Source organism: Podospora pseudocomata, chromosome 5 (assembly GCF_035222375.1).
Source record: "Podospora pseudocomata strain CBS 415.72m chromosome 5, whole genome shotgun sequence".
Lineage (NCBI taxonomy): Eukaryota > Fungi > Ascomycota > Sordariomycetes > Sordariales > Podosporaceae > Podospora > Podospora pseudocomata.
The window spans coordinates 2,019,005-2,043,548 of record NC_085889.1 but is presented as its reverse complement, the minus strand read 5'-3'; the positions used below and the strand labels follow the sequence as shown (position 1 = coordinate 2,043,548).

The following is a 24,544-nucleotide window of genomic DNA, read 5'->3' as shown; positions in this document are numbered from 1 at the left end:
GTGCAAGAATGCGTCTAGGTAAGCTAGGCTCCTCAGGGCATCCGAGTGCCTCCCATCCCAAATATCAGCTAAACTGCAAACGCTATGGAAATATGGTTAATCGCGGTTGTCGTCACAGTCATGGTAGTGCAGTGTGATTTCCCGTCCCAAATTATAACAGCCATGGGGGACGGGACAAGGGGACCCTGTTGCGGGGTGTTGATCATGCGTCATTGTTACCTGGTCAAGGATAGCAGCTACTTGTTTGTCCCCGCTGCCCCTTCCGTGTTGTGGGGTGATCCAATCACCTGTTGTTCCCCGCCTCGACAACACAGGGGACGAGGAATGGGATGCTCTTATTAAAGAGAGTGATACAAAAGCAGCTGTGGTTCCCCGCATTGGTTTTGCTCTTGCTTCATCACTGCCCAACACAATTACTCCTCGATCAAATTGGACAAAACATCAAAACGAAACCTCATCAAAATGACCGACCAAGATGCGAATGTCGTAAGCCAAGCCCCTGTCGACGAGACTCCCATTTCGCCCAGTCGACCCAACCCAGCCAGGAAGAACTCGCTCGAGCACCACCTGGCGCATCGCCCAGATCGCCAGGAGCTCATTAATAGTAATTCAGACTCACACCCTGGTTCTGAGGAATCTCTTGTGGCTGTCATGGCCTGACTCACGCGTGTCCTAGAAAACATCCTTCCCGCCTCAACCGCAGCGCCGGCTATCCAAGCCCAACAGAAAGAGGTCCGTTCCTGTTTGAGAGCACCATGGTGCTGCACAAACACATCTTTTAACCTGCATTATCTTCTAACAGCTCGAGAAACACATGCGTGCCGACTCCCTCAATGAAAAGATCGCCCATCGCCCTGCGCCCGAGACAGTGTTGGAGAAACACATCATCCACGAGGACCCCCGTTCGCCCGAGGACAAGTACGCCGAGGCTATCGAGGACGAATATGCTAAGAGGGAGGGCGGTGCGTAGGGAGAGTAGTGGTCTGGTAGGGTATCTTGTTCCCATGTGAAACTAGGGTTGACCCCAAGATGGTATCATCGGCAGTCACAAATGGTGACGAAAGCATACGCTGGAAGTACAGGAAATTTGTATGGTATCGAACTGACTGGGTTTCCGCTTTTATGTTATAATTTTTTTCTGGTCGTTTTGTTGATACTTCCGCAGTGGCGACCATGCAGGTGTCTGTGATTTGAACAAGGCTGATGCTGACCTTCAATGCTTGTCAGCGTGGGAGCCGCACAGGGGCAAGCTAACAATCATCAGGAAATTAGAGACTTAACTGTCACTGCAGGCGCGCACATGACAAACCATCCTCTCCCTATCCCAATAAGTTTCTCTGATAGTACCAACTCGGTACACATTGTGTGCGCAGTAGCCCCCCCTTGCGAACCCTTGCGGGTGCTTGGGCTGCGACAATGGTCTTGGCATAGATGACATGTGTAAGTGGCTGGCTCTTCTGATTGGAAGTTCCATTGGTTAGGTGGAACGACATACAGCAACCCTAGAGGAATTCCATTTTCATTTCCGTTTCCAAGACCGTCTGGTTTTCCAATTGCCCAATAAGTCCACCCACAAGCCGGTGAAGGCTGAGATTTGGTTCCACACACCAGACGCCACACGCATCATGTCTGTGATGTATGTCGTGCAGGTAGTTTGGAAATTGTGCAAAAGCACGTGGCAAAGCAAGAATTGATTGGTTATTGATTGGATAGTAGGCCTCTTTCTATCTTCTCCGTCGACCTTCTAGTTCTTCTTGCTTCTTGTTGCTTCTCATGACTCATGATTTTCGTTCGTATCTCACACTCTACAGAGCAATCGATGGTTCCAAGGCCTTATTTCATTGCTCTTACCACGGAAGAGGTGAGCTAGTCCTCTGGAAGCCGCAGAGTGAAGGAAGACGGGACATTGCAACACCAGATTTGCAGTTCTAAGCAGCCATGCTGCTCTTGTCTATTATTTTCTACTAATTGAACCCGAATGTATGAAAGAGAAAAGTGTTGTCAAAGCTGCCCCTACCCTAATCGCCATAGCCGCCCATTCCTCAATCATGAACGCCCAGCTGATGATGTCTAGTACGGTACAGTGTTGTGTGTCCAGAAGTCCATCCCATATATCCTACAATTTCCCTGAAAATGCCCAAAAAACCACCAGAAACGCCGAGACCATGCAAGTAGATACTTTCTCACTGCTACATCGGACGCCCAAACAAGCCTTAGTTTCGACTGTTATCCTTGCGCCTATCATCCTTGTGCTTGTTGCCATAGACAGTAAAGGCACCTCGAGATTCTGAGGCTCTTGGCTCGTCAGTGCTTGGATTGGGACGATGGTGATTGATGACAACAGTGCTGCCATGTCTTGACACGTCGACATTGTAATCCTCTGCATTATGAGGTTAGTACCAGCTAGATTGGCTCGGGGATTGTGCGGTGACAACTTACTTGCGTAAGGAGATCGGTATTGGGCCTGGTCGTGCCCATAGGGTCCAGATGAGGTAGAGTAGTCCATCGTATAGGTCGTGGTGTGTGAGTGAGTAGAGTGGCTGGATGGCCGGCTGCCAGAAGAATTGTTCGAGTAATAGGTTGATGATGAGCGGCTTGGGTTTTGGTGAACAATGGTACTATGTTTGGAACCGTTATAGGAAGGCATGGCAAACGTTACTCTGAAAAGTAGGTGGAAGAGGCTTCTTGTAAAGAATATTGTGGAATTGGGCCGTAGGTTACAGAGTGATGGATTTTCGAGGGCTTGTCGGGTGAGGAATAGCACTGGGCAACATGGTTTGGGACTGAGGATATATATACAAAAAAAACGAGTTTGAGATAACGATGGAAGCAAACCACAAACCATTATCCTGACGGCCCAAGCTAGAATAGGTTTGCGGCCCCAGTCGTGGAGGCGATTAGGGACAAGGCATCATACCAGGGGCGGTGCTCAGTGCTTCGGTGAGGACATGCTAAACCCCAGGCAGACTGCAAGGCCAAGTCTCATAACCTGGGGAAGAGCTCGGTGCCTTGTATCCTTCGCTTATATTGTTAGGAACCTATTGGGAGTGGATCGGTCTGTTCGAATGCGTGAGTCAAAACATCCAGGGGGCGGCCATCCATGTCAACAAAGAGACCTTGATGGTGGGGGTGAAAGCTCCTCTAATGGCGGCCACAGCAGGGTGTCGTGACAGCCGGACCTGCAGGTCAGCTGCATATGGAATTCTCGGGTTTGGAGGGGTACTTTGCAACGGGTACATCTTGGGTTACTGGCATCGCAACAACGACCACTGCGAGTCGTGTTTGCGATGCCGACAGGGCGTAAAGCCTGGCGGGCAGAGAGTCCTAGGTCTCACCAGTTGAGATGCCCCCAGGACTTCAGTTTAGGGCTCGGTCAGCTGAAGCAGCGAAGTTGCGCGGCCCTCTCTGGGGGCCAACGGGCAGACAGCTTGGCTTAGCGACTGCGAATGCCTCACATTGCAACCTACTACATTGACGTTAACGACGACGCGTATTGATGCTTTGTCTGCGTATGCCTCAGGGAAGACCCTGAGCTCGGGGCCATTTGACTTTGCGAGTCATTTGTTGCCTGGATTTTCTGGGGGCTGGCACGGCGCAGTAGTTGCTGTTGCCTTGAACCTGATGAAACTGTCGAGTTTGAACCCAGCATAGATATTCTGGTGGCTGGATGAGTGACTCATGATGATGAAGCCCAGGAAAAAGACTACACAACGCCCCGACGAGTGCCTTGAGATATTGAGGGTGGTCACTGCCTCAAAAGGCAAATAGGCCCTCGATTTTCGGTGAGTTTTGTGGTTCTCCTGTGGTCTTCGACCTGGTTGTTGCCAAGTGCCTCACGATACTTGGGCCTTCATTGAACAGCTGCAACAACTTCGACCCAAGAACGCCCCCAAATTTAATTGACTGACATTTTTGACTTCAAGTGATTTTAGAGACCATGGCCGGAATCTAGGAAGTTTGTCGTTACTCACAAGTGAGAAGAAGGGCTTTGTTCTTGGTGCATTCCGCCTCATTGTCATCCATGATTACCCCTTGTTTGCGGGGCCAGTGTGCCTGTCGAATCTGTAGCGCAGGCAATGTGGCAAAGCACACCAGTGGTTCGCGGCCTACCAGGGCGACATGACCGACACCGAAAATGACGGGGAGTTCGGAGCGGAAATGGGAGGCCATCATCAAGTGAGTTGAGCATTGCTCTTGTGCTGCATTGGTGACGGTGGATGCTTTAATGTTTGAGATGGAGTTTTGGCTTGGCACAAATCAAGCACTGTGGGGTAATTCCGTCAGCGATGCTAGTGTGGGTGCTTACAGGGGCCATTGCCACGAAACACATTGGGGTTGGAGCTGTCTATTGACCAGCTGGCCAGAAGCATTCAACCAACAAACCACATTCTGGGTATTTCGTAAACACAACCACCAAGAAACCATTTTGTTCGTGCCCTCCGCGCCCAAACCCGCTGTGAGATTTGCCTGTCTAATACCACCCGCAGCTCACTCCAGACCTCACAATGCAAGGCCTTCTGCTCTCGCTTTCCCTGCTCGCCTCGGCAGCTGTCGGCGTCCTCGCCTCCGATGACCTCAAGATTGATGTCACGCTCCCCGTTGAGTGCGATCGCGTAACCAAGAAGGGCGACAAGATCAATGTCCATTACAAGGGCACACTCAAGTCCAATGGCGAGAAGTTCGATTCGAGTTAGTCTCGTGCTTGCCCTCCGACTCTGGCACCTGCACGGGGGCTTTGGGACGAAGCGATGGTCGATCGAAGCTGACAACAGCGTACTTTCCAGGCTACGACCGTCAATCGCCATTCTCATTCAAGCTTGGAGCTGGCATGGTTATCAAGGGGTATCTACGCCCAAAGGTCCAACTTCAACTGCAAACGAGGAGCGAAGGCTAACATCAATCACCTAGTTGGGACGAGGGTCTCGTCGATATGTGCATCGGCGAGAAGCGGACATTGACCATTGGCCCAAGCTACGGCTATGGTGACCGCAATGTTGGACCTATTCCCGCTGGATCTACTCTTGGTGCGTCATCAGCCCACCCGGGGTGTCTCCTGTGGTTTCTTTTGCTGTGATGTGCAACTACTAACAATCCATTTCATCACTGCAGTCTTCGAAACGGAATTGGTTGGCATTGAGGGTGTGCCAAAACCCGAATCGATTGTTACCAAATTGGCCACCGATGCTCCCGAGGCCACGGCAAGCGCGAAGGTTGTTGAAAAGGTGGCCAGCGTCGCCAAGCAGGCGGCTGAGGTTGTTGAGACCATCATTGCCGACACCGACGATACTCAGGAGCACAACGAGCTCTAGAAAACGGTATCTTGTACAAGGGTCTGTATATATACACACTGAGAGATACACAAAAAAAAAGAGAGCCATGCAAAGTTCCGGTCCATGTTCATCGAGTCTCCACAGTTGTTTCATCTTGGCTTGTTTGTCAGTGGCAATGTCGATGTTTTCATTGATGGCGTCGTGAACTAACTGCTGGCTTGTGGCCTGTCGTTTCATGTGGAGTGAAACAGGGCAGGATTGCTTTGTTCCCAGTATAACTCGGCCTGGGTGTGGTAACCTTGACGGTCCATAATTGCAATCAGCTTGAAAGCTCTTCCAAGCCAGCCGAAAATGACACGAAGGCGTGTACCTCCTTTACCAATCGGATAGGTGCAAAGCTCTGCCCGCAATCTGCAGGTTAGAATGCTGACAAGACAGCCGTGTAAGATCAGATGAATTGATTTAAACGTTTTGAGTTCATCGATCAAGCCGCCTCGGCACCGTTGACCCCAGCTGCGCCTTCCCGTCAAAGTTAGTCCATAACGTTCCCTCTACATGGAATGATGTGGGTAAGCAAACGTCTGTGAGGCCTGTTCCAACTTCATACCTCTTCGATACCCGGTATACAAGACTGAGACCCTTCACCTATGGACCACTGCCAGTTATAAACAAGCAGGTCCCCGCGAAGCCCCACGACATCTAGACGCATAGCCTGATGCGGTTCGGACCTGTCCCTCGACTACGTCAGCTTTGCTGCTGTTAGCTCCCATCAGAGCGTCCACCATACCATGTCGCGTCGACGGCGTGAACTTGCGCAAAACCACCCTCGGGCCGTGGTACTTATCTCTCGTTGTCGTTCTTGGCTCCCGCCGTTGAACTTCATAACCATCCATTATGCCTACTTCATCAGCGTTTGTCTGGTCTCGTCACTTGTCTTTTGGGGGTCGTCCAGTCCAGCTTGGAGCATCAGCTATACTGACAGCTTGTTCCTGGTTGTATCCGCCATGACGGAAGCTGGCTTGAACACAGTCAACCTAAGTCAACTGACAACGTGGCAGCAGTCGCTACTTTTTCTCCTCATCATATTTGGCAGCTCCATCTGGGTGTCTATATGGACGGTCATGACGAGGAAACACGCCTTCGAGCAACGCTTTCGGGATGTGATTCAATCAGAGCGCCGGCGACGAACTTCTCATGGAGGAAGCGCTCTCAGTCTCGGCAGATTACCGAATTTTCGTTCATCTCGGCGATCGCTATCATCGCACACAGCCCAGCACCAACCCGCAGCTTACAGACTGAGTTCCATAGATAACCAGCACGTTTCGCTTCCCCAAACGAACCGGCTCGAGGCTGATGCCACCACCAACTTTGATCGAGCTTGTATCAATGGCGAAGCCTCCGAAAACACAAATCCCACTCATATCGCTTTTGTAGACACTAATCTCCCGGACATGCAAGTCCACGATGGGATCAAGGCCACGTCAACAGCGGCCCAACATGTCCCCCTCGATAACCAGCCAGTATACCGAAGCGTACTCGCTCATGGCAGGCCAGAAGAGGGCACAAAGTGTCATTCTGGCATGCGAAGCTTCCTCACTCATCGTTCCAGCAATAGAAACGCTCAGTTCTTCGACCTGACCAACGAAGAACGGGAACAGCTAGGCGGTTGCGAGTATCGAGCGCTCAAAGTCCTTGCCTTGCTTGTGCCTGTCTACTTTGTCCTCTGGCAGTCTCTTGGCTGCATCGCGCTCGGAGCCTGGATCAACAACAACCAAGCCGAGCCGCCGCTGAGAAATGGCATAAACCCCTGGTGGCTGGGGATATTCAACGGCGCCTCGGCATTCAACAATTCAGGAATGTCGCTCTTGGATGCCAATATGATTCCCTTTCAGAACTCATACTTTGTTCTTGTCACCATGGGGCTGATGATTCTCGCCGGCAATACGGCCTATCCTGTCTTTTTGAGGCTCATTGTTTGGTCTCTCTTGAGGTTGTTATCTCTGGTGACACGAGAGGAGGAGTACAACCCCCTTAAGGACACCTTGAAATTTATTCTTCAGTACCCGCGCCGCATCTATACCAACCTCTTTCCCGCTCGCGCCACTTGGTGGCTATTGTTTATGCTCGTTTTGCTGAACAGCATTGACTGGGTCGCTTTCGAGGTTCTCAACATTGGCAACCCACCTATCGAAAGCATACCTCCTGGATCTCGCGTGCTTGATGGGTTGTTTCAAGCTATTGGTAAGCTGAACCGAGTCCTCTTTTATAGCACATGGTTGCTGATCTGTTGACCACTGGGTGTAGCCGTACGTTCGGGTGGGTTTTATGTTGTTCCCATCCCATCAGTATACACCGGACTGCAAGTCTTGTATGTGATCATGATGTATATATCAGCGTACCCGGTGGTGGTCACAATGCGACATTCAAACGTCTATGAAGAGCGGTCTCTTGGTATCTATGTTGAAGACGATGCGCCTGATTCAGATCCAGAACAATCTCCCCTCACTCATCACGGACCGCCACCCAGTAGGGTTTCCCCTCAAGGCGGCCTGTCAGCACTTCACCGAGCGTTTAGTTGGACGGTAACATGGCATGGTGTTGGGGCTCGGCCACCTTCTCTCCGGAGGCCCGAGTCGCGCATCAGCTTCATCAGCCAGCAGATACACGGACAATTGGCCCACGACCTCTGGTGGTTAAGTCTGGCGATTTTGGTCATCGTTACCATCAATACGAGCAACTTCATGGCAGATCCCATCAACTTCAGTGTTTTCAACGTCATATTCGAGGTGGTGTCGGCGTATGGCTGCGTTGGCATCAGCGTTGGAGTACCACACGACTCATACAGTTTTTGTGGGGGTTGGCATCCCGTGTCAAAACTCTTACTTTGTGTTGTCATGCTTCGTGGCAGGCACAGGGGGTTACCGGTCGCCCTAGATAGGGCTGTTCGACTTCCCGGTGAGGAGCTTGAGCAGGAAGAGGAGGAGGATCATCAGATTAGGATGAGCATGGGGGGCAACCGTCGAGTAAGCAGTGAAGCCTAGTCAGCTCGTCTCTGGCGAGACAGTGAGGCCGGAACCGTACATTGCTTTTAACATGTAGATCTCGTCATTCGGGCAAATACGATGCATCGTAATCGTCAGCATTTCGGCGGCGCTCTGTCTGTTATTTTGAACCAAGACATAGTCACATGTTTTTTTCAGTTACATGGATGTGTGAGCCTTCCAGTGCTCCTATAAATGCAGGTATCTACTTATCCTGAGATTGTGCTTCCCTTTCCACCAATCATCACTTGGTAGAAAGCTAACTGCCCATCGCACCACAGCTTGCTCTCATGTAAACCGAAGCTTCTTCTGTCGAGGATCGGCTGCTGTTGATTGCCTTCCTCTCTTCTTATCTTTGCTCTTCTTTGCTTCAGGAATACTGGGCTTGCCGGGTGGAGGGGTTGAAGCAGCGACCTGTTGAATGGCGTCTCGAATAGTTTGCCTCGAGAGACATAGATCAATGTGCTCATTGAACTGTCTTTCATCAGGCGTTTGTGGTCGGTTGCATATTGGGCAGTCCCAAAGCTCCTCCTGCATCACCTCAGCAGGCTGTTTTTCCTTCTTCGGGTTGGGGAGAACTTCTTTGCCATGTCTCCAGAATGGACTGTCGGTCCCTGAGCTGCTCCCTGCGCGCTCAGCCAGGAGGACATCGTTGCGTGCTTCAGAGGGCCACTCCTCCCACTCTTCTCCAGTGCCAGCGGCTTTCTTTGGATTCATGCGGCTGGTAGATTCCCCAGTCTCTACAGAGCCCACCCTTCTCGGTCTGAACCCAAAAAAGGCCATTGTATCTGGCTTTTTTGTGCTGAGTAGATGGGTACATCGGAGGCCCAGGAGGCGTAACTTCATATTAGGGACCTCTTGTTCAAGCTTCACCAGCATTGGCAGTGCGTAGTCGTACAAGTCATCGGCGAGATAGACCGCCTTTGGCGGCGCTATTTGACGTGTGAGCACCTCATACGTATGTAGCTTGACCTTGATGCAGAGAGTCCGACCTTTGCATTCAGCCCGCCGCATATCCTTTTCCAACTCTTCTGCTATTCGTCTGAGCTGCTCACGTAACTGGGTCGGATTATCCATGTCACGGAACGTGCGCTCTGTTCCAACACTCTTGCGCTCATACTCTTCGGCAGGCTGTATGCTCGTGCGTCCAAGGCCAAGATAGCACCGCAAAAGGAAGTTGTAGGTCTTCTCACCGAAAAGTTTCTCGATGAACTGTCGTTGCGTATAAACGTCGCCGCAGGTGCTTATGCCAACGGCACCAAGCTCCCGCTCTAGAACTCGTCCGATACCGTTGACTTGCCGGCACGAGAGGTCCCGCATGAACTCCATGATGACGACCCGGTCACGAGGAAGAACGTATTGTCCGTTAGGCTTATTCATGTTGGAGCAGATTTTCGCCAGACGTGCATTGGCTGCAATCCCTGCGGACACGGTGATGTGTGTCTTTTCATGTATCTCCCTTCTCATTTGGGACACCACATCGGCAGCTTCCATGCCGTGGTCGATGCTGTACTGGGTGATGTTGAGATAGGCCTCGTCAATACTGGCACTTTCGAACCGGGGGTCGTAGTCTGCTAAGATCTCTCGCACCTCGGCAGCCTTTGCGTTATACTTGTCGAAATTGAGTGGAAGCAAAATGAGCTGGGGGCAGAGATTTTTTGCCACAAAGCCGGCCATGCCGCTTCGGCATCCAAATCTCCGAGCTACATAGTTACAGGTTGTCAGAACGCCCCCACCCACGGCAAAGGGGAGGTCTGCGAGCTCGGGACGGTCCAGTTGTTCAACAGCGGCGTAGAAGGCATCGCAATCGATATGAACAATGTGTTGAGTAAGATCACGTGAGGCCTCGAGTTGTGCAAGCAGCGCATCTGCAGCCCTGAGCTCCCGAGAGAGGTCTAGCTTCTCCAACTGTCGCTTTTTGGCGAGGATTTGATCAATCTTAACCGTCAGGGCTTTGTCTCTTTCCTCCTCACGGTTGAAGAACTTGGAACCTTTGGAAGAATTATAGATAACTTCGGCGACCTGAGACCGGTAGTCAGAACTCGGCACTGCAATATCAGGAGACTTGGAAGCGATGGGTTTACCTTGGACTGATCAACCTTGTCCTGGCCGGCCTTTGTCAAGGACGGACCAAGAAGTGAGTACTTTAGCGAGGCAAGATCGGCATTGGTATTTTCACTATCTGGATCTTGAGGTCGTGCTATTTGGTCCTTGAATGGTCCAAGCTCTGGAGAGCGTGGCTCCTTTGCTTGCTGTGCTGACTCGCCCGAGGTCATCTGGAAATGTCAATCAGGTGGCGTAGAATATTAAGACCTAGCAAAGACATCTCAGTTCATCGACTAAAATTTGTACCAATCTTCGAAGAATGTTAGGTGTGCTGTGAAAAGGATGTTGAAAGGTGACGCGTAGTGCGGGGATATGAGGAAGAGACACGTTCGATTGGGCCTCACGTCAGCAGCGCCAGATCACGGGACGCCAAGAGCTCATCGACCACAAAGAGCTGGAGAGGCCTGGACGAGCTTGGCAACGAATACTGATATAACTTCTATTCTTCGACAAAGGTCCAACCAATCTTATAGACTGAAGCTCGAAAAGTTCCCTGTAAAGTGAGAGACCAAGGATGGAAGGTCTCGAGAGCTTTGCTGCTACACTACTTGTATGTACCAACCTGCATCAAGGAGCCGAACGCGAAAAAGCACGGACCATGCACTCAAAGATTTACGCGTGTGGTCGTGGCACAGTCGCGTCTGGACCCCCTTGAACTCGATGGCTGTTTCCGTCTTTCTTTGCTTGTCACTCGAGCAACCTCGACAGCGTCCGTGTGGTTTCTTTTGATGAGAGTACGGATATTTCCAACATTGTTACTCCCAAGTTGTCAATGCATTGATCTGTGAAAATGGTCATCAAGCGCAAACGGTCCGACTCGCACCTGAGCTCCTTTAGCTCAGCCCTTGCATCACCACCTCGGGCGAGCAGCTTCAACTTCGATGCCATCAGTGCGATGGATACGGCTAGGCGCGGCTTCTTTTCGCCCCGTCTCCCCACCTCCTCACACATGCCTGGCCGCACCAGGAAGCGCTTCCGCGATAATAGGCCACCTGAGGCAATCATTCACCGTAGGAGCCCCCCGATTCGTTTTACCATGATGAGTTTGGGCACAGTGACTTACCTCTCTTTTTTCCATCTCGCAGAACGTACCCTAAATTTGCTATTCTCTGCACAACAGCAGCAACATACTCAGCAACAAGCGCCGTCGCCGCCCCAAGTTCAAGTCACTGAACCGACTCCAACCTTAGTTCCCTCAGAGGTGCACCCCGAGCAACACCAACGCTCCCTCCACAGCTTCTGGAAGCTCCCCACACGAACTGTGGCTAGCCCGTCGTCGTCTCAGGCGTCTTTGACCTCTTCGCCATCCCCAGATGCGATGCCCAACTCATCCACAGCGGTGGCTTCAACAACATGTGACGACTGTGGCGTGGGGCTGCTGGAGTCGGATGCCTGTGGTGATCAGGATGGCATCATGATGGAGATAGATGGAGGCGGCGAAATGGGAGAAAACACGTGCGGAGCGTGTGGGAAGACGGTATGCTTCAGCTGCTCGGTCAGCAATCTTGGGGAGCACAGGCGATGTTTGGCTTGCGCTGGGAGACGGGACTGGGGAGCAGCCAACGGGAGCGGGCGGACCCAGGGTGTTGGCGTGTACTGATGGGCCGAGTGAGAAATGGTGGGCTTTAGTTCAAGATTTGTTCAAGTGGCTGGGAAGCATGGCGTCACGGAGTGGATTTGTGTATACACTGTGTTTGAGTAGGTTGTGGATGTTTGTTGATACCTCTTGGTCGGATGGTGTTTGTGGTTTGAGGCAGTCAAGAGTTAACTGGATCTGGGACAGGGTTTTCTGGTGGACGATACATTCTAGTTATTTTATTCAAAAGACATGCTCAGACCTGATTTTTCTTTACTATGCACTTTGCTCTTGAATTCGCTGGTGACATGAAGTGCAACTGACCACGGACGTCAGTGCGGGGCAGAGCTCCAAGTAGCTACCTACCTATCTAACCCCACCTGAGCTAGGTGGTAGCCCAACCGTCCATGTGGCAAGGAGCTGCTTCTCCCATTCCTCGATGCTACTCGATTCAGATAACCAGCTCAGATTCTTTGTGTTATTTTCAAAGTTCCTTTGAAACTCAGCCCCCAGACAAACATGGCCACACGGGATGCTAGCCATGCTGGATCCTGGTACGATGATGATGAGAAGGAGTTGTCATCGCAACTCGACGGGTTCCTAAGCCGTGTGCCTGACCAGCTGGATGACCATGGTCTCCCTGTGCCTGGCGCCCGAGTGATTATAGCTCCGTAAGCGAGAAACAGCCCGGTGTCTTGTGAGAGATGATTCAATATGCTGACTTTGATTCGAAGCCATGCCGGCTATTCATATTCTGGGCCTTGCGCAGCCTGGGCCTACAAGGCTCTCGACCTCAGAGCGGCGAAACGGGTCTTCATTCTCGGACCGTCCCACACATATTATCTTCGCGGATGCGCATTAACCACATTCAGCAAATATGCAACACCCTTTGGGGACCTCGTGGTGGATAGGAACACGGTAAACGAGCTGAGGGAAACGGGCAAGTTCACCGATATACCCGCCCGCCGAGACGTCGATGAACATTCTCTGGAAATGCACGTTCCATTCCTCTGGAAGAGACTTCAGCAGACCTTCGGAGACGACAGCACAAAGTACCCGCCCATAGTTCCGATACTCGTGGGCGATGGATCTGCCGAAGAAGAAAAGGCCTTTGGAAAGTTGCTGTCCTCGTACCTGAAGGACCCCACCACAGCCTGGATCGTCTCGTCCGATTTCTGTCACTGGGGATCCCGATTCAGCTACCGACCTCATTTTTCTGACGGTGCGATTCGTGACATGGACGCGCCACGGTCCAAGGGTGTGCGGCACGAAGTCCTGAACGTCACCCCGCCAGATTGGAGCAAACTCGGCATCAGTTCTGAAGAGCCTGAGATCCACGATGTCATCAAAGTGCTGGACCAGTTGGCCATGGATGCCGTGGAGTCTGGTGAGCATAGTGAATTCTACAAGGTGGTTCAGGATAGCCACAACACTGTCTGCGGCAGGCATCCAATTGGTGTAATCATGGCAGCCTTGGAAGCCGTCGATGGAAAAGGAAAGTTCAAATTTGTGCAGTACCAGAGAAGCAATTTGGTGAAGAAGAGCTTCGACTTCAGCGTCAGCTATGCCTCTGCTTATGCGGTAGTCTGACTTGACGTTGAGAAAGGGGGCACCGGTTCTTGGCTGGGCATGGTTTGGGATGCTTTACAGAGCGGCGGGAATTAGTTTGGTGGTTTAATCAGCTAGATGTTTGCAGCTACTGACAGAGGCATGTTTCGTAAATTGAGATTCGGTCTGTACGCCAGAAGATGCTTGTGATGTTGCAGCAACCCGAAAAGGTGCCGATAGAAGAGGCCCAAACTCGGCCGCCCTGGCCACGATGTCTTGACTGTTTCCCGCACACCAGGCCCCGAGCCCAAGCGGCGGTCCTCAAGAGGGCCTTGTGCTGTACACTCCCCATTCCTTTCCCCGCGGTGGGGTAACGGCACTGAGCCGCCCACGCCATAGTTGGGGCTGAGTCGTGCAGCATGCAGGTGTTTATAGTTGGGTTCGAGAAGCGTGCTCTGTTGGGATAAGCATCAAAGGAATGATGACGGCTTCGTTGGAGGGGTTGGACAGCAAAAGAGCCATGACAAGACAGTGACATTGTCGTCGCTTTCATACTGAGCACGGGGCAGATGTCTGTTTGACGATTGAACGTGCCTGACGATCGCCGTTCTGAAACGGTTTTTGCTGCCGAGCCTGCCCCGGCCTGCGTTGGATTTAAGCAGCTTCTTGCCAAGACGGCTCTTCGTAACCAGCCAAGCGCTTCAAATCAGCGACCCACTTCACCGGTGATCCCCTCGAGAATCGAGACCCAGTCGTTGACCGTGATTCGCACTCGATTCAGACCTTGACCTGGGGAATGGCCGTCCGGGACATCTGGTGCTGGTTATTACATACAGCCTATTCCACTAATCATCCCCTGCATATTCATACAATTGCCGTTGCGAGAAAGGAACATGGCAAAGGTAGATACTCGGTGTAGGATCCACTGCAACCTTTAACAGTTCCAGAGCAGGGGTTCAATGATCCCGACGCGAGCGAGCGGCTGTTCTGCGAGCAAACGTGAGACCGCGCCACAAACCCGCTAACCTCGTTTGGGCCGACCTCCTGAGATTCCTCTGGTGTCTGATGGCCTTCGCCAGAAAAAGCTACCATTCATTAACACAGCCGTGCCCACCGCCGTTTTTTGTCCCCTGTTTGAACTTCTTTTCAATTTTTGGCGCTTGTGTTTTCCCTGTTCATTTTCGCGATCTCGATACCCTCTCCTCCAGCGCGGTTCTTTTGTGCCAGCAATATCATCCTACATAGACTACTACCACCGTCAACACCACACCACACCCAACCTCATTACACTCGCGAATAGGGTACCGAGCGCCTCTCACCGCGCTCCCCTCCCCCTCCACTTTCCCCATAGCCCTTGCGAGCAGGCTCTTCGCGCTCCCACAACAAACAACATGAGTGTGAGTATATGCTGTCACTTTTGCCATTTATGAACTTGGGAACCGATGCTCTATGAACTCTCCATGTCTCATATGCCCTCGTGGTTGAGTATGCCAAGCACTGGGCCCCTGAAACATTCTTTGCAGTTCCTTACTGCTGTTGAGACAGATTGCTGACCAAACTGCTTGTTTTCAGTACGCAGGGTACAACCCAAACAACAACCCCTATAATCAAGGTGGTGGCGGCGGCGGCTACGGCCAGGGCGGATATGGTGGAGGAAATAGCCCCAGCGGCTACAGCAATCCTTTCGACGACCGTAATGCGGGTGAGTTCTGAGCAGCTACGACCATTGCTGGACAAGTTGATTTTCTAAACCCCAAGGCGCGATAGCCAACGTCGAGATGAACTCGCTCCCCACATCCTCCTCTAGACCAACCCAGAGTTCGATCCTCCAAAAATGCTCCGAAATCAGCAACGATGTTCGCAGCCTCGAAGCCCTTCTAGACAAGTTTTCCAATCTCCAGGTAAAGCTATCGGGTGCGACAAACCAAGGGGCCATCCGAGATGAAATCGATACTCTAACGGCAAACATCATGGACCGGTTCAGGGCGCTGAAGGACCGTGTTCGGGACGTCAAGACCGACGACCACCAGCTAGGGGGCAACAACAGGCAGGTCGGGCTGGTCGAGCGACAGGTACAGGCTGCCATTCAAAAATTCCAGTCGCTGGAGGGCGAGAACAGGAAGAGGATACGAGATCAGACAGAACGTCAAATCCGCATCGTAAAGGGAGACATCAGCGACGCTGAGATGCGCCGGATGGTGGACAGCGAGCCCGCCGTCTTCTCGCAGGCACTTATGCAAAGCAACCGCTCCGGTCAGGCGAGCTCTGTCCTGGCAGCAGTGCGGCAGCGCCACCAGGAGATGCTGGAAGTGGAGAAGAGGTTGAACGAGCTTGTGGAGCTCATGGAGGAGATGCAAGAGTTGCTGGTGAAGCAAGAAGCGGTCGTCATGCAGATCGACCAGCACGCTGAGCAGGCCGCAGAGGATATGGTCAAGGCGAATGACGAGCTCGTGGTGGCCGTAACAACCGCCAGGAAAACGCGCAAAAAGAAGTGGATTTGCCTCGGCATCTGCGGTACGTTGCCACCCCTGAAAAACATGCCCCCTTGGTGATAGTTTGGTGCTGACAAGAGTGACTAGTCGCCATTATTGTCATTATCGTTGTGGCTGTCGTGGCCTATGTGATGATAACAAGACAGCCAGCCCCAGCTCCGGCCACTCCGGCCGCCGCCCCTGCCCCTGCTCCTACTCCTGCCCCTACTCCGGCTGCCGAACAGAAACGAAGCATCTTTGAACGAAACGTTTTCGATGATCTTCATATGAACGATGCTCGTGCCGTCAAACTCGCTGGCGACCCAAGCGGTCAACTCTCGCAGATCTCGAGGAGGCGGCTAAACAGAGTGCCAGATCAACCCATGCACAAGCGATTTGTTGTTGAGTGGGATGTGGGATCTGATGGCTCTTGAAAGGGTTCTCAAGCCCTCAATTCATAAATAATAGGAAGATGACTTGTTAACAAGTCCTCAACCCAAACGCATCCATGTTTGTGTTGGTGATGAGCTGCGCCGAGGCGCCTGGAAAGCTTGTTGGCTTGTCATTTGCATGTCGTAATCGGTACCGGGTGGGTTCTCGTTATAAACCAGGGGCATGGATTGTCCTTGATTCTGTATACATTTGTTTTGTTTCCAGGGAGGAGTATAGGTCGTTAGCACAGTCTGTGTCGTTATGGGATACCAAGGTAAAATGGCATTGGTTACGATAGCTTTTGAAGCCAATGCTTTGTCATAGCATAGCAAAGGGGTTTAATACACTTTTTTTCGTATTGATTACCGGACTATTAATGCGCCCATATAAAATAATGCCGAACGGCCCCCGTACGCCGATTCCGATGATGACTGGCAAACGGCCATGCCATTTCAAACTGATGACGAGCCCAAGCCATATGACAGCTCCAGAAAAGCCGGTAGCTACAAACGCTCGTATTTCTCTCGTCTCAATCTTGCAAGCGGTCTGAGCCCTCAACTGTAGGAGTAAATTGATGGCCCGCTGAGACCTCAGGAGCCATGTCACCATGATCATGCTCCCGCATTATTCGCTGTCTCTCGGCACCCACCTCAGCCACCTTCCGTAGAACCGCCATCCGCTTCTCAAAGTCCTGGAGCAACGCTGCATATTCATCTGACGATGATGGGCTTCGTTTTGGCTGGGGACGGCGTTGCTGCCCTTCACCGCTCGCACCGGAAGAGTGCATATCACCAACTTCAGAAGCCTGCATTTTTCCAGTTGTTGATGAAGCGGCCAAAGATATGGGCGGCTCGAGGCTCATTCCTTCTACCTTTAATACCAGTCCCCCGCCGCCGCCGTCCATCTTGGCCATGCTTGCTGATGTGACAGCCCAGTCAGGCGATAGGCTGCTTGCCCAGGCTACTTCAAACCCAATATCGCCCTCTCGTTGATCCATATCTATGATGACGGCACGGTGACCGGAACCAGTTTTATCCTCGCTGCCGTCTTGTTTTGTGTAGTGGTACTGCGTCAGCTCGGCAGACAAGATCTCTGGATCGTCATCGGCAAAAATGTACCGAACCGCCGGATGGTGAATGGTCTGCCTGCTCGAAGCATGCGAGGTGGAAGTGAGGAGCACAAAGGGCGGGGAGAATGTCGGTTGGGGCGCAGGCTGCGGTTGTGGCGGAGAGGAGGAGGATGGCGGACGGTACATGGGTTCATCATGAGATGTCCCATGTGAGAGAGCTGCAGACGCAGGCCGTGGATAGGCGCCAGAATCATGGCTATCCCGGTCGCGACGTAGACTGGATCTGCTGGCCCTGCCAGTGACAGATGGACGCGGGCTCGGGGGGATGGAAGAGGCGTGGTAACCTGCAGCAGCGGAGCTGGGTCGTTCGAAAGCGGGACTGGTCATGGCTGATTTTGCCTATAGTTCTGGCTTGGTAGGCTAGATGGGAATCTAACAGCGAGCGGGAATTGATGGAGAGATAGAGAAAGCGCGTTTCGGTGTGGCATATTGCTTGCGAAGACCAGGTTAGGGGAAATGGGCAGCCTTGAGACGCCTAGGCAGAACCTCAATCCATCACGCGGAGTATTCAACAGAAAAGCAAACACAACGCTACTGGTCAATCCTGGGTGACAGATGGGTGACAAGACCAAGGTTGGCTTTGCGGGTTGGACCTATGCAGCAATGGCAATGCAGGCAGTTGGAGCTGTCAACGAGATCGCCGCATTCCCTTTATCTTATCTACCGACCTGGACGCACGCCTATCCGGTGATCAAGCATGTGACGCTAAGTCAAGGGTACCAGCTGAAAACGGGGCGATGGACGGCCCACCCGCCCGCCTCGTCTGGGGGCAGCTGAAAACAGTGTATTCTTGGGATGATAGGAGTTTATCAGCCTCACCCCGTAATGGATGTAAATATATGTACATGTTACCGGCGAGGAAGAAAGCATGAAAACCATATAGAAGTACTTCCTCTTAAACGCCGCCCAATGCAAAATGCCCCAAGGTAATACTTAGCATGGCACCGACAAATCGATAACCTACACACTGGCCAAAGCCTGTGCTGCATCCCTCATCGTCTGGTTCGTTTGGTCGGCCCATTCAAACCCTACCATGATGTTAGACAAATTGCTGCAAGAAAGGGCAACCCACGGGCTTACTCTGTCGGCACATCGGACATTGTCCCTTGGCTGAGTCTTGCTTCATCCACTCCAGAATGCAGTGCTGCAAGCAATATCAGTACAACCGCCGGCTCCATTCAGGAATGCTTCTCCATCTGCTCACCATGTGAAAGTTGTGTCCGCATTTTCCAGATACTTTGGGTTACACAGTAAGTCAACAAACGCCATTCAGCTGATAGCCGCAGGCTGTGTGGAACTCACAAAGGATGCAGTCATCGCCGGGATATTTGCAGGCAGGGCATGTGTTGTCAAAGGGGTTCTGGCAGATACCGCAAAGATCATCTTCGGGAAGATCCCATCGCCATGTCGCGACCGCGTTCCACCTCTTGATCTTGACCTTCATCGCTGGCAGATTTCCGGCGAGTCTAACAATCTGGTGGTTTATAGGGTTGTTTTAGTTGTTGGTAGTCTCTGTTGGAGTGTCTATGGAGTCTCTCATCCGATGTTGAGAGCGGGAGAGGTGCTGGCGCCGCCGTTATCAGTTCTCCCTGCAACGGCAGCCAAGTGTTAGTGGGTCATGGCGTAATTGGGCGCTTGCTGTGGCCCAAGCTCCTCGACCCTCCCCAGGAATTTCAAAAGTTTCCCTCTCCAAATCCCCGACCACCTCTTCCCCCCAAGCAGCTTTCAACGACAAAGAACAAAGTCCTGGACCCCGCACCTACAGAATCCTAGGGTCGTCACCACGCATCTCTCCCACTTGTCTTTCTCCAAGACAACGCCTGTCCTTGGAAACCAGTCGTCCCTCCTGGCCCCGTCACGGCTACGGGTGCAGGGAATCCTAGCAGTTTCTCGGGAACAGAAACGAGCCAAAAGCCCGGCATCGTTCGAGTGTTCAAGCAGCTGCTTGGCGCTCGCTTATCGTGCTCAAACATCTCCAACTACAAGCACAAATCTCCCCCTCCAGAGAACCAGACCAATCCTCCGCAACTGCACCAATTGACACTGCCACCATGGCTTCTCTCTTTATACTTCGCCCTTTACGGGTTTCGCTGCCTCGATCTGGCTCGCAGCAACTTCGTCAGCCAGCCGCCAAAGCCGCGGGGGTGCGCCGGTCTTTTTCCAGTTATCTTGTGACTCCCCAAGAACTTGCCGAAGCCCTCAAGAAGGCCCCTCCTTCGCCCATCTCGTCCGAGCCCCGCGTTATTCCTCTGTGTGCCTCGTGGTTTCTGCCAAACGACCCGGAAGGCTGGACAGGTATCGACGTCTTTCGAGAGAAGCGAATTCCAAAAGCCCGGTTCTTTGATTTGGACAAGGTGATCGACAAGCACAGCGAATACCCACACATGCTCCCAACCCCAAAAGGCTTCGCTGCGGCCATGAGCGAGCTGGGCATCCGGCACGAGGACACAGTGGTTGTATACGATAGCAAGGAGCTGGGAATCTTCAGTGCGCCCCGAGTCGGCTGGACATTGAAGACGTTCGGCCACCCACGGGTGCATATTTTGAACAACTTCAGGTTATGGGTAGAACAGGGTCTGCCAACTGAGTCGGGGAATGTATGGACTGTCGAGTGCGGCACGTACCCCATCCCCGAAATGGACGAAGCGAAAGTGGCACACTTTGAGGATGTGCGAGAGGTAGCTCTTGATTACAACAAGGAGGGCGCTGAGGGCGTCCAAATTCTGGATGCGAGATCATATGGCCGTTGGTCCGGCAGGGACCCTGAGCCAAGACCGGGGCTTTCTTCGGGACACATGCCCGGCTCTATCAACATTCCCTTTGACGCTGTCTTGGATCCCCAGACCAAGGCCTTCCTTCCTGTAGACAAGCTGAAGCAGGTCTTCAAGGAAAAGGGTGTTGACCCGGCAAAACCCATCATCTCCAGTTGTGGCACGGGAGTGACAGCATGTGTGCTCGAGACGGCGCTCAACGAGGCCCAGTATGGCTCTCCAGAGACAAGGAAGGTCTACGACGGGAGTTGGACGTGAGTTTCTTGCCCGAGGTGTATTCGTTAATTGGTTGATGTTGCTAACTTTGACGTCGCAGGGAGTGGGCCCAGAGAGTGAAGCCCTCGGATTCGCTGATTCGCACCGTGGAGCAACACAGCGAGTGATACAGCACTGCTATGACAGCAACCCCAACTTAGAAATCACTGCTCACTGAATCCCATATTTATTGTACATGATCAGTTATTCAAACCGACCATGCGAGCTTCTGGCCTTTCCTCGCATTTCAACAAGAAACACCTTTGTGGACACAAACGGAGCGAGGGCTGGGCTGTGTTCGCGGGGTAGTAGTAATCTACGCATTACAGATGTTACACAGATCAGGGGTGGCGGTGGTGGGCGGCGGCATTAACGGCGTTTGGGGGGTGTATGGAGACTGTACAACCGCAGGCATTTGGTACGCACCTAAGCAATATGACAACAGCAATGAATCCTAGCCTCACACGTTCTTGTTACCTTTGCGAATGTCCTAGAGAGTACTCTGTTGCAAAGTTGCCGTGTCAAGGTCTGCTGAAAGGCGGGGTTGGAAAACGACGGGCTGGTTTACGATCTATTCATTTCTATAGCTTGATGTACAAAAAATCTCCCTTCCCACTACTTTTACACAAGGACAACTTACGCAAGACCATACTCGGCCTTGACCATGTCAGCAAGCCTCTCACCGGCCGCATACATGGTCCCCAGAGGAGAACCAGCAGTCTGCATGGGCCAGAACGAAATGTCAGCGACTCTGAGACGCGAGACGCCGTAAACCTTCTGCTCGCTGTTGACAACACCGCCGAGGGACTTGGGCAACATGGCGGCAGTGCAGCACTGGTGAGCATTCGAGGGGTTGATCTGGTCACGCATGACCTCGATGATCTCCTCGTTAGTCGTGGCAGCGGCAAAAGGGGCGCCCTCGGCAGGGCCGAGAACCTGCATGTCAGGGGCGGCAAACAGCTCCCTGTTCTTGCGGAAGAGGGCAGTGTAGACGGCAAAGTCGATAGGGTCGGTAGCTGTGCGGTGGTCAATCGCGGGGTTGACGAGAGGGTCGGTGGTGACAATCTCGACGGTGCCGCGGCTGAGGGGCTTGAGATGGTAGACGAGCGCGTTGTCGGAGGTGCCCCAGTGAAGGTTTCCAACGCCGACGTCGCCCTTGAACTGGTTGAGGATGGCCTCGCGCTGGACCCGGTAGCCGGCAAGAACGGTAGCATCGACATCAGCGGGCAGAGAGTCGGCAGGGTTGGCGGCGCGGGCGGCGGCGATGATGGCCTGGTAGTCGGAGGTGGCCTGCTTGAGGGAGAGTTGGCCGATGTTGGTGGAGAGAGAACTGATGATGGTGTATGCACCCTTGCGCTCAGTATCGTAAAGAGCACGCTGCTCGGCATTGTATGTGGCATTGGCCATAAGAGAACCCGAGTTGGGTGTGAGGTTGTTTGTAAAGGTGTAAGGGACGGTGAGAGTGGGCTGATCTTGGAGATTCTGGCCTACACCGGGCAGGTTGGAGACCACCTTGATGCCGAACTTGTCGAGGAGCTTCTTGGGGCCGATGCCAGAAAGCTGTAAGATCTTGGGGGTGTTGATGCCGCCGGCAGCAAGGATGACTTCCTTGGAGGCAAAGACGTTGGTGGCCGCCCCGCCGCTTGTCGGGAGATACTCCACGCCGATGGCCTTCTTGCAGCTAGGATCGAAAAGGACCTTGCCGACAATGTTGCCAGCGAGGACGTGGTAGTTAGGACGGGCTTGCTTGACCCTGTCATGGTGGTTGATCTTGGCGTAATTCCTGGTCATGGTATCCGCATCGAGTACTGACGGAATGGGGAAAATACCTGGGAAGACGGCGTTAGTTCACTTTTGGGTATGTTTTGCAACCAGACAACAGCTGAACGGACTTACCATTCTTGATTCCAGACAGAGGGTCATCGACGGGAGGAAGTCCCACCGACTGCGCGGCATTCCACCAGTTGGCGGCGCCGGGGAAATAGTAAGGAGGGTAGGTGTACTTGAGAGGGCCCGAGGTACCTCGAACAGCGGGGTTCCAAGTGATGTTGGCCTCCAGCGCATAAGCGGCATCGGGTGCTGTGAAGTTCTCGCTCTTCAGGAAGTAAGGCAGCATAGTGTTCCAGCTCATGCTCGAGCTCACTGAAGAGTTGCCGTAAAACGAAGAGTTGCCACGGCGCTGCATGAAACCCCAGGCGTCGTAATCGTCTGCGTCACCTCTCACATAAACCATGGCATTGATCGCACTTCCACCACCAAGGACCTGACCGCTGACTGTCCCGATCACTCTGTTGTTCAGAGCTGTCTGAGGGACGGTCAAGAGATTCGGCCAGAAATAATACCAAGGCGAGAATGAGCCAGGCACCTGGATACCCTCAAGACCGGGGTCGATGGGCCCAGCCTCAATGACGAGGACCTTGACTGTAAAGGTGATGTTAGAAGACCATAGCGAGACAAGACAGAAGTCCGGACAACACACCATTCGGGTCCTCAGTCAGGCGGTCGGCAAGGGTCAGGCCAGCAATACCGCCACCCGCGATGATGAAATCATAGGTAGCGTTGTTGGCATTGAGCTGGCGACGGTTGATGATGGTAGCGAACTGAGGCAGCTTCTTGCTATACTCGGTAGGGGCAGCCAACGAAAAGGGCGCCAAGAGCAGCACGGCTGCGACGACGTCGTTGCGGAGGAACCGCATGTTCACAACCAAAAATTGAGAGAAAATCAGATAAAGGAGTGACTGTGAATGGGCAAAGCTGTTTCAAAGGAGTGTGGGTGGTGTACAGACGGAAGGACTATCTCCAGCCTGCCTCGACATGGTGCACCGGGAATGGCACGCATTATGTATGCCACTCCAGTGTCACCTCTCGTGGAGCTGACCCCCAAGATAGGGGAAGGTCTTTACCAAATTAGGGGACCAAACAGTGGATTTTCCCACGATGTTGGCATGGGGTGTATCAGTTTCGGCCGCCAATCTCGGTAGGTCAAGCCGAGCCTATCGGGAGGCTCGGGTGGTGGTGCGGGACCTAACCCCGGCAGCCGGTTGCCGGTTTGCGGCGTAGCACACCTTCGGGGGTCACATCGTGAACAAAAAGATAGGGATTGCTGAGGTGCTTTGCTATGCATCTTGAGCCATTGAAGAACCTACTAAGTATCTCTATTCAGGGACATATCGATCATGTCTCCATACCTACCTGTTGTTTCGATGTCGGTCGGGCGCCTTGAGAAAGCAAGATGAAGTTGTGAGTGGTACCTTTCTGTCCACAACAGGGGTGGGTTCGGTGCATGTTCTCGGCAGGGCTAAACAGTCTTGGAAAACGTGGCAGAGTCCGGGGTACCCAACCATGTCGACAGTCGATGTGGAGATGGGGATGGTGTGATGCGCGCTCTGCCCTGGTACGTTGGGGGCTTGGCTGTTGATATTTCCAGATCATTCTGGGGTGGTTGTCAATTTTGATGTCAAAAGCTTCAAATGGGGTGGGGGTATTGGTTTGGCTACTGGAGACTGGCAATGATACTAGCATAGTTAGAACATGCGGCTCATTTGGAGTCCCCTGAACAATGGGCATATCAAACCAGTCTATTGGGACCAACGAAATCAATGACGGGCTGCTTGTGCACTCCGACCTTGCCTAAGTAGATAGGTACCTAGAGGATTGTTGAATGGGTTTTCAAATGGTCAGCCCACTGGCTTCAGACTCGGAGAGACAGCCGTTGGATGACTATTAATTTGTTTTCAATTCCAAAGAAAGGCACAGGAGTGTTATGTTTTCATAAATTGTCAGGATTCCAAATTTCATTGTGTGAAGGCGGGAGACGCTCAGTTGCTCCTGGCCCAGTATCTGCCACTTGTGCCTTTGTTCCTGCCAACTTAACTTCCTGGAACGTCATTTCTCCAACTTCAAATAGAGAGCTCAGGCATGGCTAAGCTGTTAAGTAACTTTTAT

General features: G+C 52.6%; 13 protein-coding genes across 13 annotated transcripts; 7 read left to right on the top strand and 6 right to left on the bottom strand.

The window, feature by feature from the left end:
- Window positions 1-462: 462 nt before the first annotated feature.
- On the top strand, window positions 463-1,053 carry QC762_505290 (uncharacterized protein; the record flags this gene model as incomplete). The annotated part of the gene is made up of 3 exons (XM_062890956.1): window positions 463-604; window positions 677-732; window positions 803-1,053. 3 exons carry the CDS (start codon window positions 463-465, stop codon window positions 968-970), a joined length of 366 nt encoding a protein of 121 aa, XP_062742101.1. The 3' UTR covers window positions 971-1,053.
- Window positions 1,054-1,912: 859 nt separating this feature from the next.
- On the bottom strand, window positions 1,913-2,845 carry QC762_505280 (uncharacterized protein; the record flags this gene model as incomplete). Its single annotated transcript, XM_062890955.1, has 2 exons — window positions 1,913-2,380; window positions 2,440-2,845. 2 exons carry the CDS (start codon window positions 2,843-2,845, stop codon window positions 2,214-2,216), a joined length of 573 nt encoding a protein of 190 aa, XP_062742100.1. The 3' UTR covers window positions 1,913-2,213.
- A 1,050-nt stretch (window positions 2,846-3,895) lies between these two features.
- Window positions 3,896-4,215, bottom strand: QC762_0080370 (uncharacterized protein; the record flags this gene model as incomplete). The annotated part of the gene is made up of 2 exons (XM_062883898.1): window positions 3,972-4,215; window positions 3,896-3,903 (listed from the first exon to the last, which is right to left on the bottom strand). Exons 1-2 carry the CDS (start codon window positions 4,171-4,173, stop codon window positions 3,896-3,898), a joined length of 210 nt encoding a protein of 69 aa, XP_062742099.1. The 5' UTR covers window positions 4,174-4,215.
- Window positions 4,216-5,403, top strand: FPR2_2 (Peptidyl-prolyl cis-trans isomerase fpr2). Its single transcript, XM_062890954.1, has 6 exons — window positions 4,216-4,294; window positions 4,368-4,428; window positions 4,488-4,689; window positions 4,785-4,842; window positions 4,909-5,024; window positions 5,110-5,403. Exons 3-6 carry the CDS (start codon window positions 4,506-4,508, stop codon window positions 5,307-5,309), a joined length of 558 nt encoding a protein of 185 aa, XP_062742098.1. The 5' UTR covers window positions 4,216-4,294; window positions 4,368-4,428; window positions 4,488-4,505; the 3' UTR covers window positions 5,310-5,403.
- A 655-nt stretch (window positions 5,404-6,058) lies between these two features.
- On the top strand, window positions 6,059-8,311 carry QC762_505260 (uncharacterized protein; the record flags this gene model as incomplete). The annotated part of the gene is made up of 2 exons (XM_062890953.1): window positions 6,059-7,511; window positions 7,575-8,311. The coding sequence occupies 2 exons, from the start codon at window positions 6,059-6,061 to the stop codon at window positions 8,309-8,311; spliced, it is 2,190 nt and encodes a 729-aa protein (XP_062742097.1).
- Window positions 8,312-8,394: 83 nt separating this feature from the next.
- Window positions 8,395-11,003, bottom strand: QC762_505250 (uncharacterized protein). The gene is made up of 2 exons (XM_062890952.1): window positions 10,396-11,003; window positions 8,395-10,333 (listed from the first exon to the last, which is right to left on the bottom strand). The coding sequence occupies exons 1-2, from the start codon at window positions 10,585-10,587 to the stop codon at window positions 8,600-8,602; spliced, it is 1,926 nt and encodes a 641-aa protein (XP_062742096.1). The 5' UTR covers window positions 10,588-11,003; the 3' UTR covers window positions 8,395-8,599.
- On the top strand, window positions 11,004-12,017 carry QC762_505240 (uncharacterized protein; the record flags this gene model as incomplete). Its single annotated transcript, XM_062890951.1, has 2 exons — window positions 11,004-11,427; window positions 11,503-12,017. The coding sequence occupies exons 1-2, from the start codon at window positions 11,208-11,210 to the stop codon at window positions 12,015-12,017; spliced, it is 735 nt and encodes a 244-aa protein (XP_062742095.1). The 5' UTR covers window positions 11,004-11,207.
- A 495-nt stretch (window positions 12,018-12,512) lies between these two features.
- QC762_505230 (uncharacterized protein) lies at window positions 12,513-13,812 on the top strand (the record flags this gene model as incomplete). Its single annotated transcript, XM_062890950.1, has 2 exons — window positions 12,513-12,664; window positions 12,728-13,812. The coding sequence occupies 2 exons, from the start codon at window positions 12,513-12,515 to the stop codon at window positions 13,581-13,583; spliced, it is 1,008 nt and encodes a 335-aa protein (XP_062742094.1). The 3' UTR covers window positions 13,584-13,812.
- A 171-nt stretch (window positions 13,813-13,983) lies between these two features.
- QC762_505220 (uncharacterized protein) lies at window positions 13,984-16,814 on the top strand. Its single transcript, XM_062890949.1, has 5 exons — window positions 13,984-14,443; window positions 14,489-14,938; window positions 15,114-15,243; window positions 15,309-16,055; window positions 16,121-16,814. Exons 2-5 carry the CDS (start codon window positions 14,933-14,935, stop codon window positions 16,444-16,446), a joined length of 1,209 nt encoding a protein of 402 aa, XP_062742093.1. The 5' UTR covers window positions 13,984-14,443; window positions 14,489-14,932; the 3' UTR covers window positions 16,447-16,814.
- Window positions 16,815-16,973: 159 nt separating this feature from the next.
- On the bottom strand, window positions 16,974-17,900 carry QC762_505210 (uncharacterized protein; the record flags this gene model as incomplete). Its single annotated transcript, XM_062890948.1, has 1 exon — window positions 16,974-17,900. One exon carries the CDS (start codon window positions 17,898-17,900, stop codon window positions 16,974-16,976), a length of 927 nt encoding a protein of 308 aa, XP_062742092.1.
- A 439-nt stretch (window positions 17,901-18,339) lies between these two features.
- On the bottom strand, window positions 18,340-19,099 carry APC11 (ubiquitin-protein ligase Anaphase Promoting Complex). Its single transcript, XM_062890947.1, has 4 exons — window positions 18,876-19,099; window positions 18,778-18,809; window positions 18,654-18,717; window positions 18,340-18,601 (listed from the first exon to the last, which is right to left on the bottom strand). Exons 1-4 carry the CDS (start codon window positions 19,015-19,017, stop codon window positions 18,534-18,536), a joined length of 306 nt encoding a protein of 101 aa, XP_062742091.1. The 5' UTR covers window positions 19,018-19,099; the 3' UTR covers window positions 18,340-18,533.
- QC762_505190 (uncharacterized protein) lies at window positions 18,760-21,160 on the top strand. The gene is made up of 2 exons (XM_062890946.1): window positions 18,760-20,598; window positions 20,661-21,160. The coding sequence occupies exons 1-2, from the start codon at window positions 19,625-19,627 to the stop codon at window positions 20,725-20,727; spliced, it is 1,041 nt and encodes a 346-aa protein (XP_062742090.1). The 5' UTR covers window positions 18,760-19,624; the 3' UTR covers window positions 20,728-21,160.
- On the bottom strand, window positions 21,139-24,234 carry QC762_505180 (uncharacterized protein). Its single transcript, XM_062890945.1, has 3 exons — window positions 23,079-24,234; window positions 22,496-23,020; window positions 21,139-22,428 (listed from the first exon to the last, which is right to left on the bottom strand). Exons 1-3 carry the CDS (start codon window positions 23,293-23,295, stop codon window positions 21,236-21,238), a joined length of 1,935 nt encoding a protein of 644 aa, XP_062742089.1. The 5' UTR covers window positions 23,296-24,234; the 3' UTR covers window positions 21,139-21,235.
- Window positions 24,235-24,544: the final 310 nt, after the last annotated feature.

Excerpts from the sequence above, each read along its gene's own strand:
- QC762_505180 (XM_062890945.1), bottom strand. The coding sequence starts at position 23,295 with ATGCGGTTCCTCCGCAACGACGTCGTCGCAGCCGTGCTGCTCTTGGCG. Across the intron at positions 23,021-23,078 it reads CCTGACTGAGGACCCGAATG|TCAAGGTCCTCGTCATTGAG; the intron begins GTGTGTTGTCCG and ends TCACCTTTACAG. Across the intron at positions 22,429-22,495 it reads TCTGTCTGGAATCAAGAATG|GTATTTTCCCCATTCCGTCA; the intron begins GTAAGTCCGTTC and ends CCGTCTTCCCAG.
- QC762_505220 (XM_062890949.1), top strand. Across the intron at positions 15,244-15,308 it reads TTTCGACGACCGTAATGCGG|CCAACGTCGAGATGAACTCG; the intron begins GTGAGTTCTGAG and ends AAGGCGCGATAG. Across the intron at positions 16,056-16,120 it reads GATTTGCCTCGGCATCTGCG|TCGCCATTATTGTCATTATC; the intron begins GTACGTTGCCAC and ends AAGAGTGACTAG.
- FPR2_2 (XM_062890954.1), top strand. The coding sequence starts at position 4,506 with ATGCAAGGCCTTCTGCTCTCGCTTTCCCTGCTCGCCTCGGCAGCTGTC. Across the intron at positions 4,690-4,784 it reads TGGCGAGAAGTTCGATTCGA|GCTACGACCGTCAATCGCCA; the intron begins GTTAGTCTCGTG and ends CGTACTTTCCAG. Across the intron at positions 5,025-5,109 it reads TCCCGCTGGATCTACTCTTG|TCTTCGAAACGGAATTGGTT; the intron begins GTGCGTCATCAG and ends TCATCACTGCAG.
- APC11 (XM_062890947.1), bottom strand. The coding sequence starts at position 19,017 with ATGAAGGTCAAGATCAAGAGGTGGAACGCGGTCGCGACATGGCGATGG. Across the intron at positions 18,718-18,777 it reads GCGGACACAACTTTCACATG|CACTGCATTCTGGAGTGGAT; the intron begins GTGAGCAGATGG and ends TATTGCTTGCAG. Across the intron at positions 18,602-18,653 it reads ATGTCCGATGTGCCGACAGA|GGTTTGAATGGGCCGACCAA; the intron begins GTAAGCCCGTGG and ends ACATCATGGTAG.
- QC762_505190 (XM_062890946.1), top strand. The coding sequence starts at position 19,625 with ATGGCTTCTCTCTTTATACTTCGCCCTTTACGGGTTTCGCTGCCTCGA. Across the intron at positions 20,599-20,660 it reads GTCTACGACGGGAGTTGGAC|GGAGTGGGCCCAGAGAGTGA; the intron begins GTGAGTTTCTTG and ends TTGACGTCGCAG.
- QC762_505250 (XM_062890952.1), bottom strand. The coding sequence starts at position 10,587 with ATGACCTCGGGCGAGTCAGCACAGCAAGCAAAGGAGCCACGCTCTCCA. Across the intron at positions 10,334-10,395 it reads ACAAGGTTGATCAGTCCAAG|GTCGCCGAAGTTATCTATAA; the intron begins GTAAACCCATCG and ends TACCGGTCTCAG.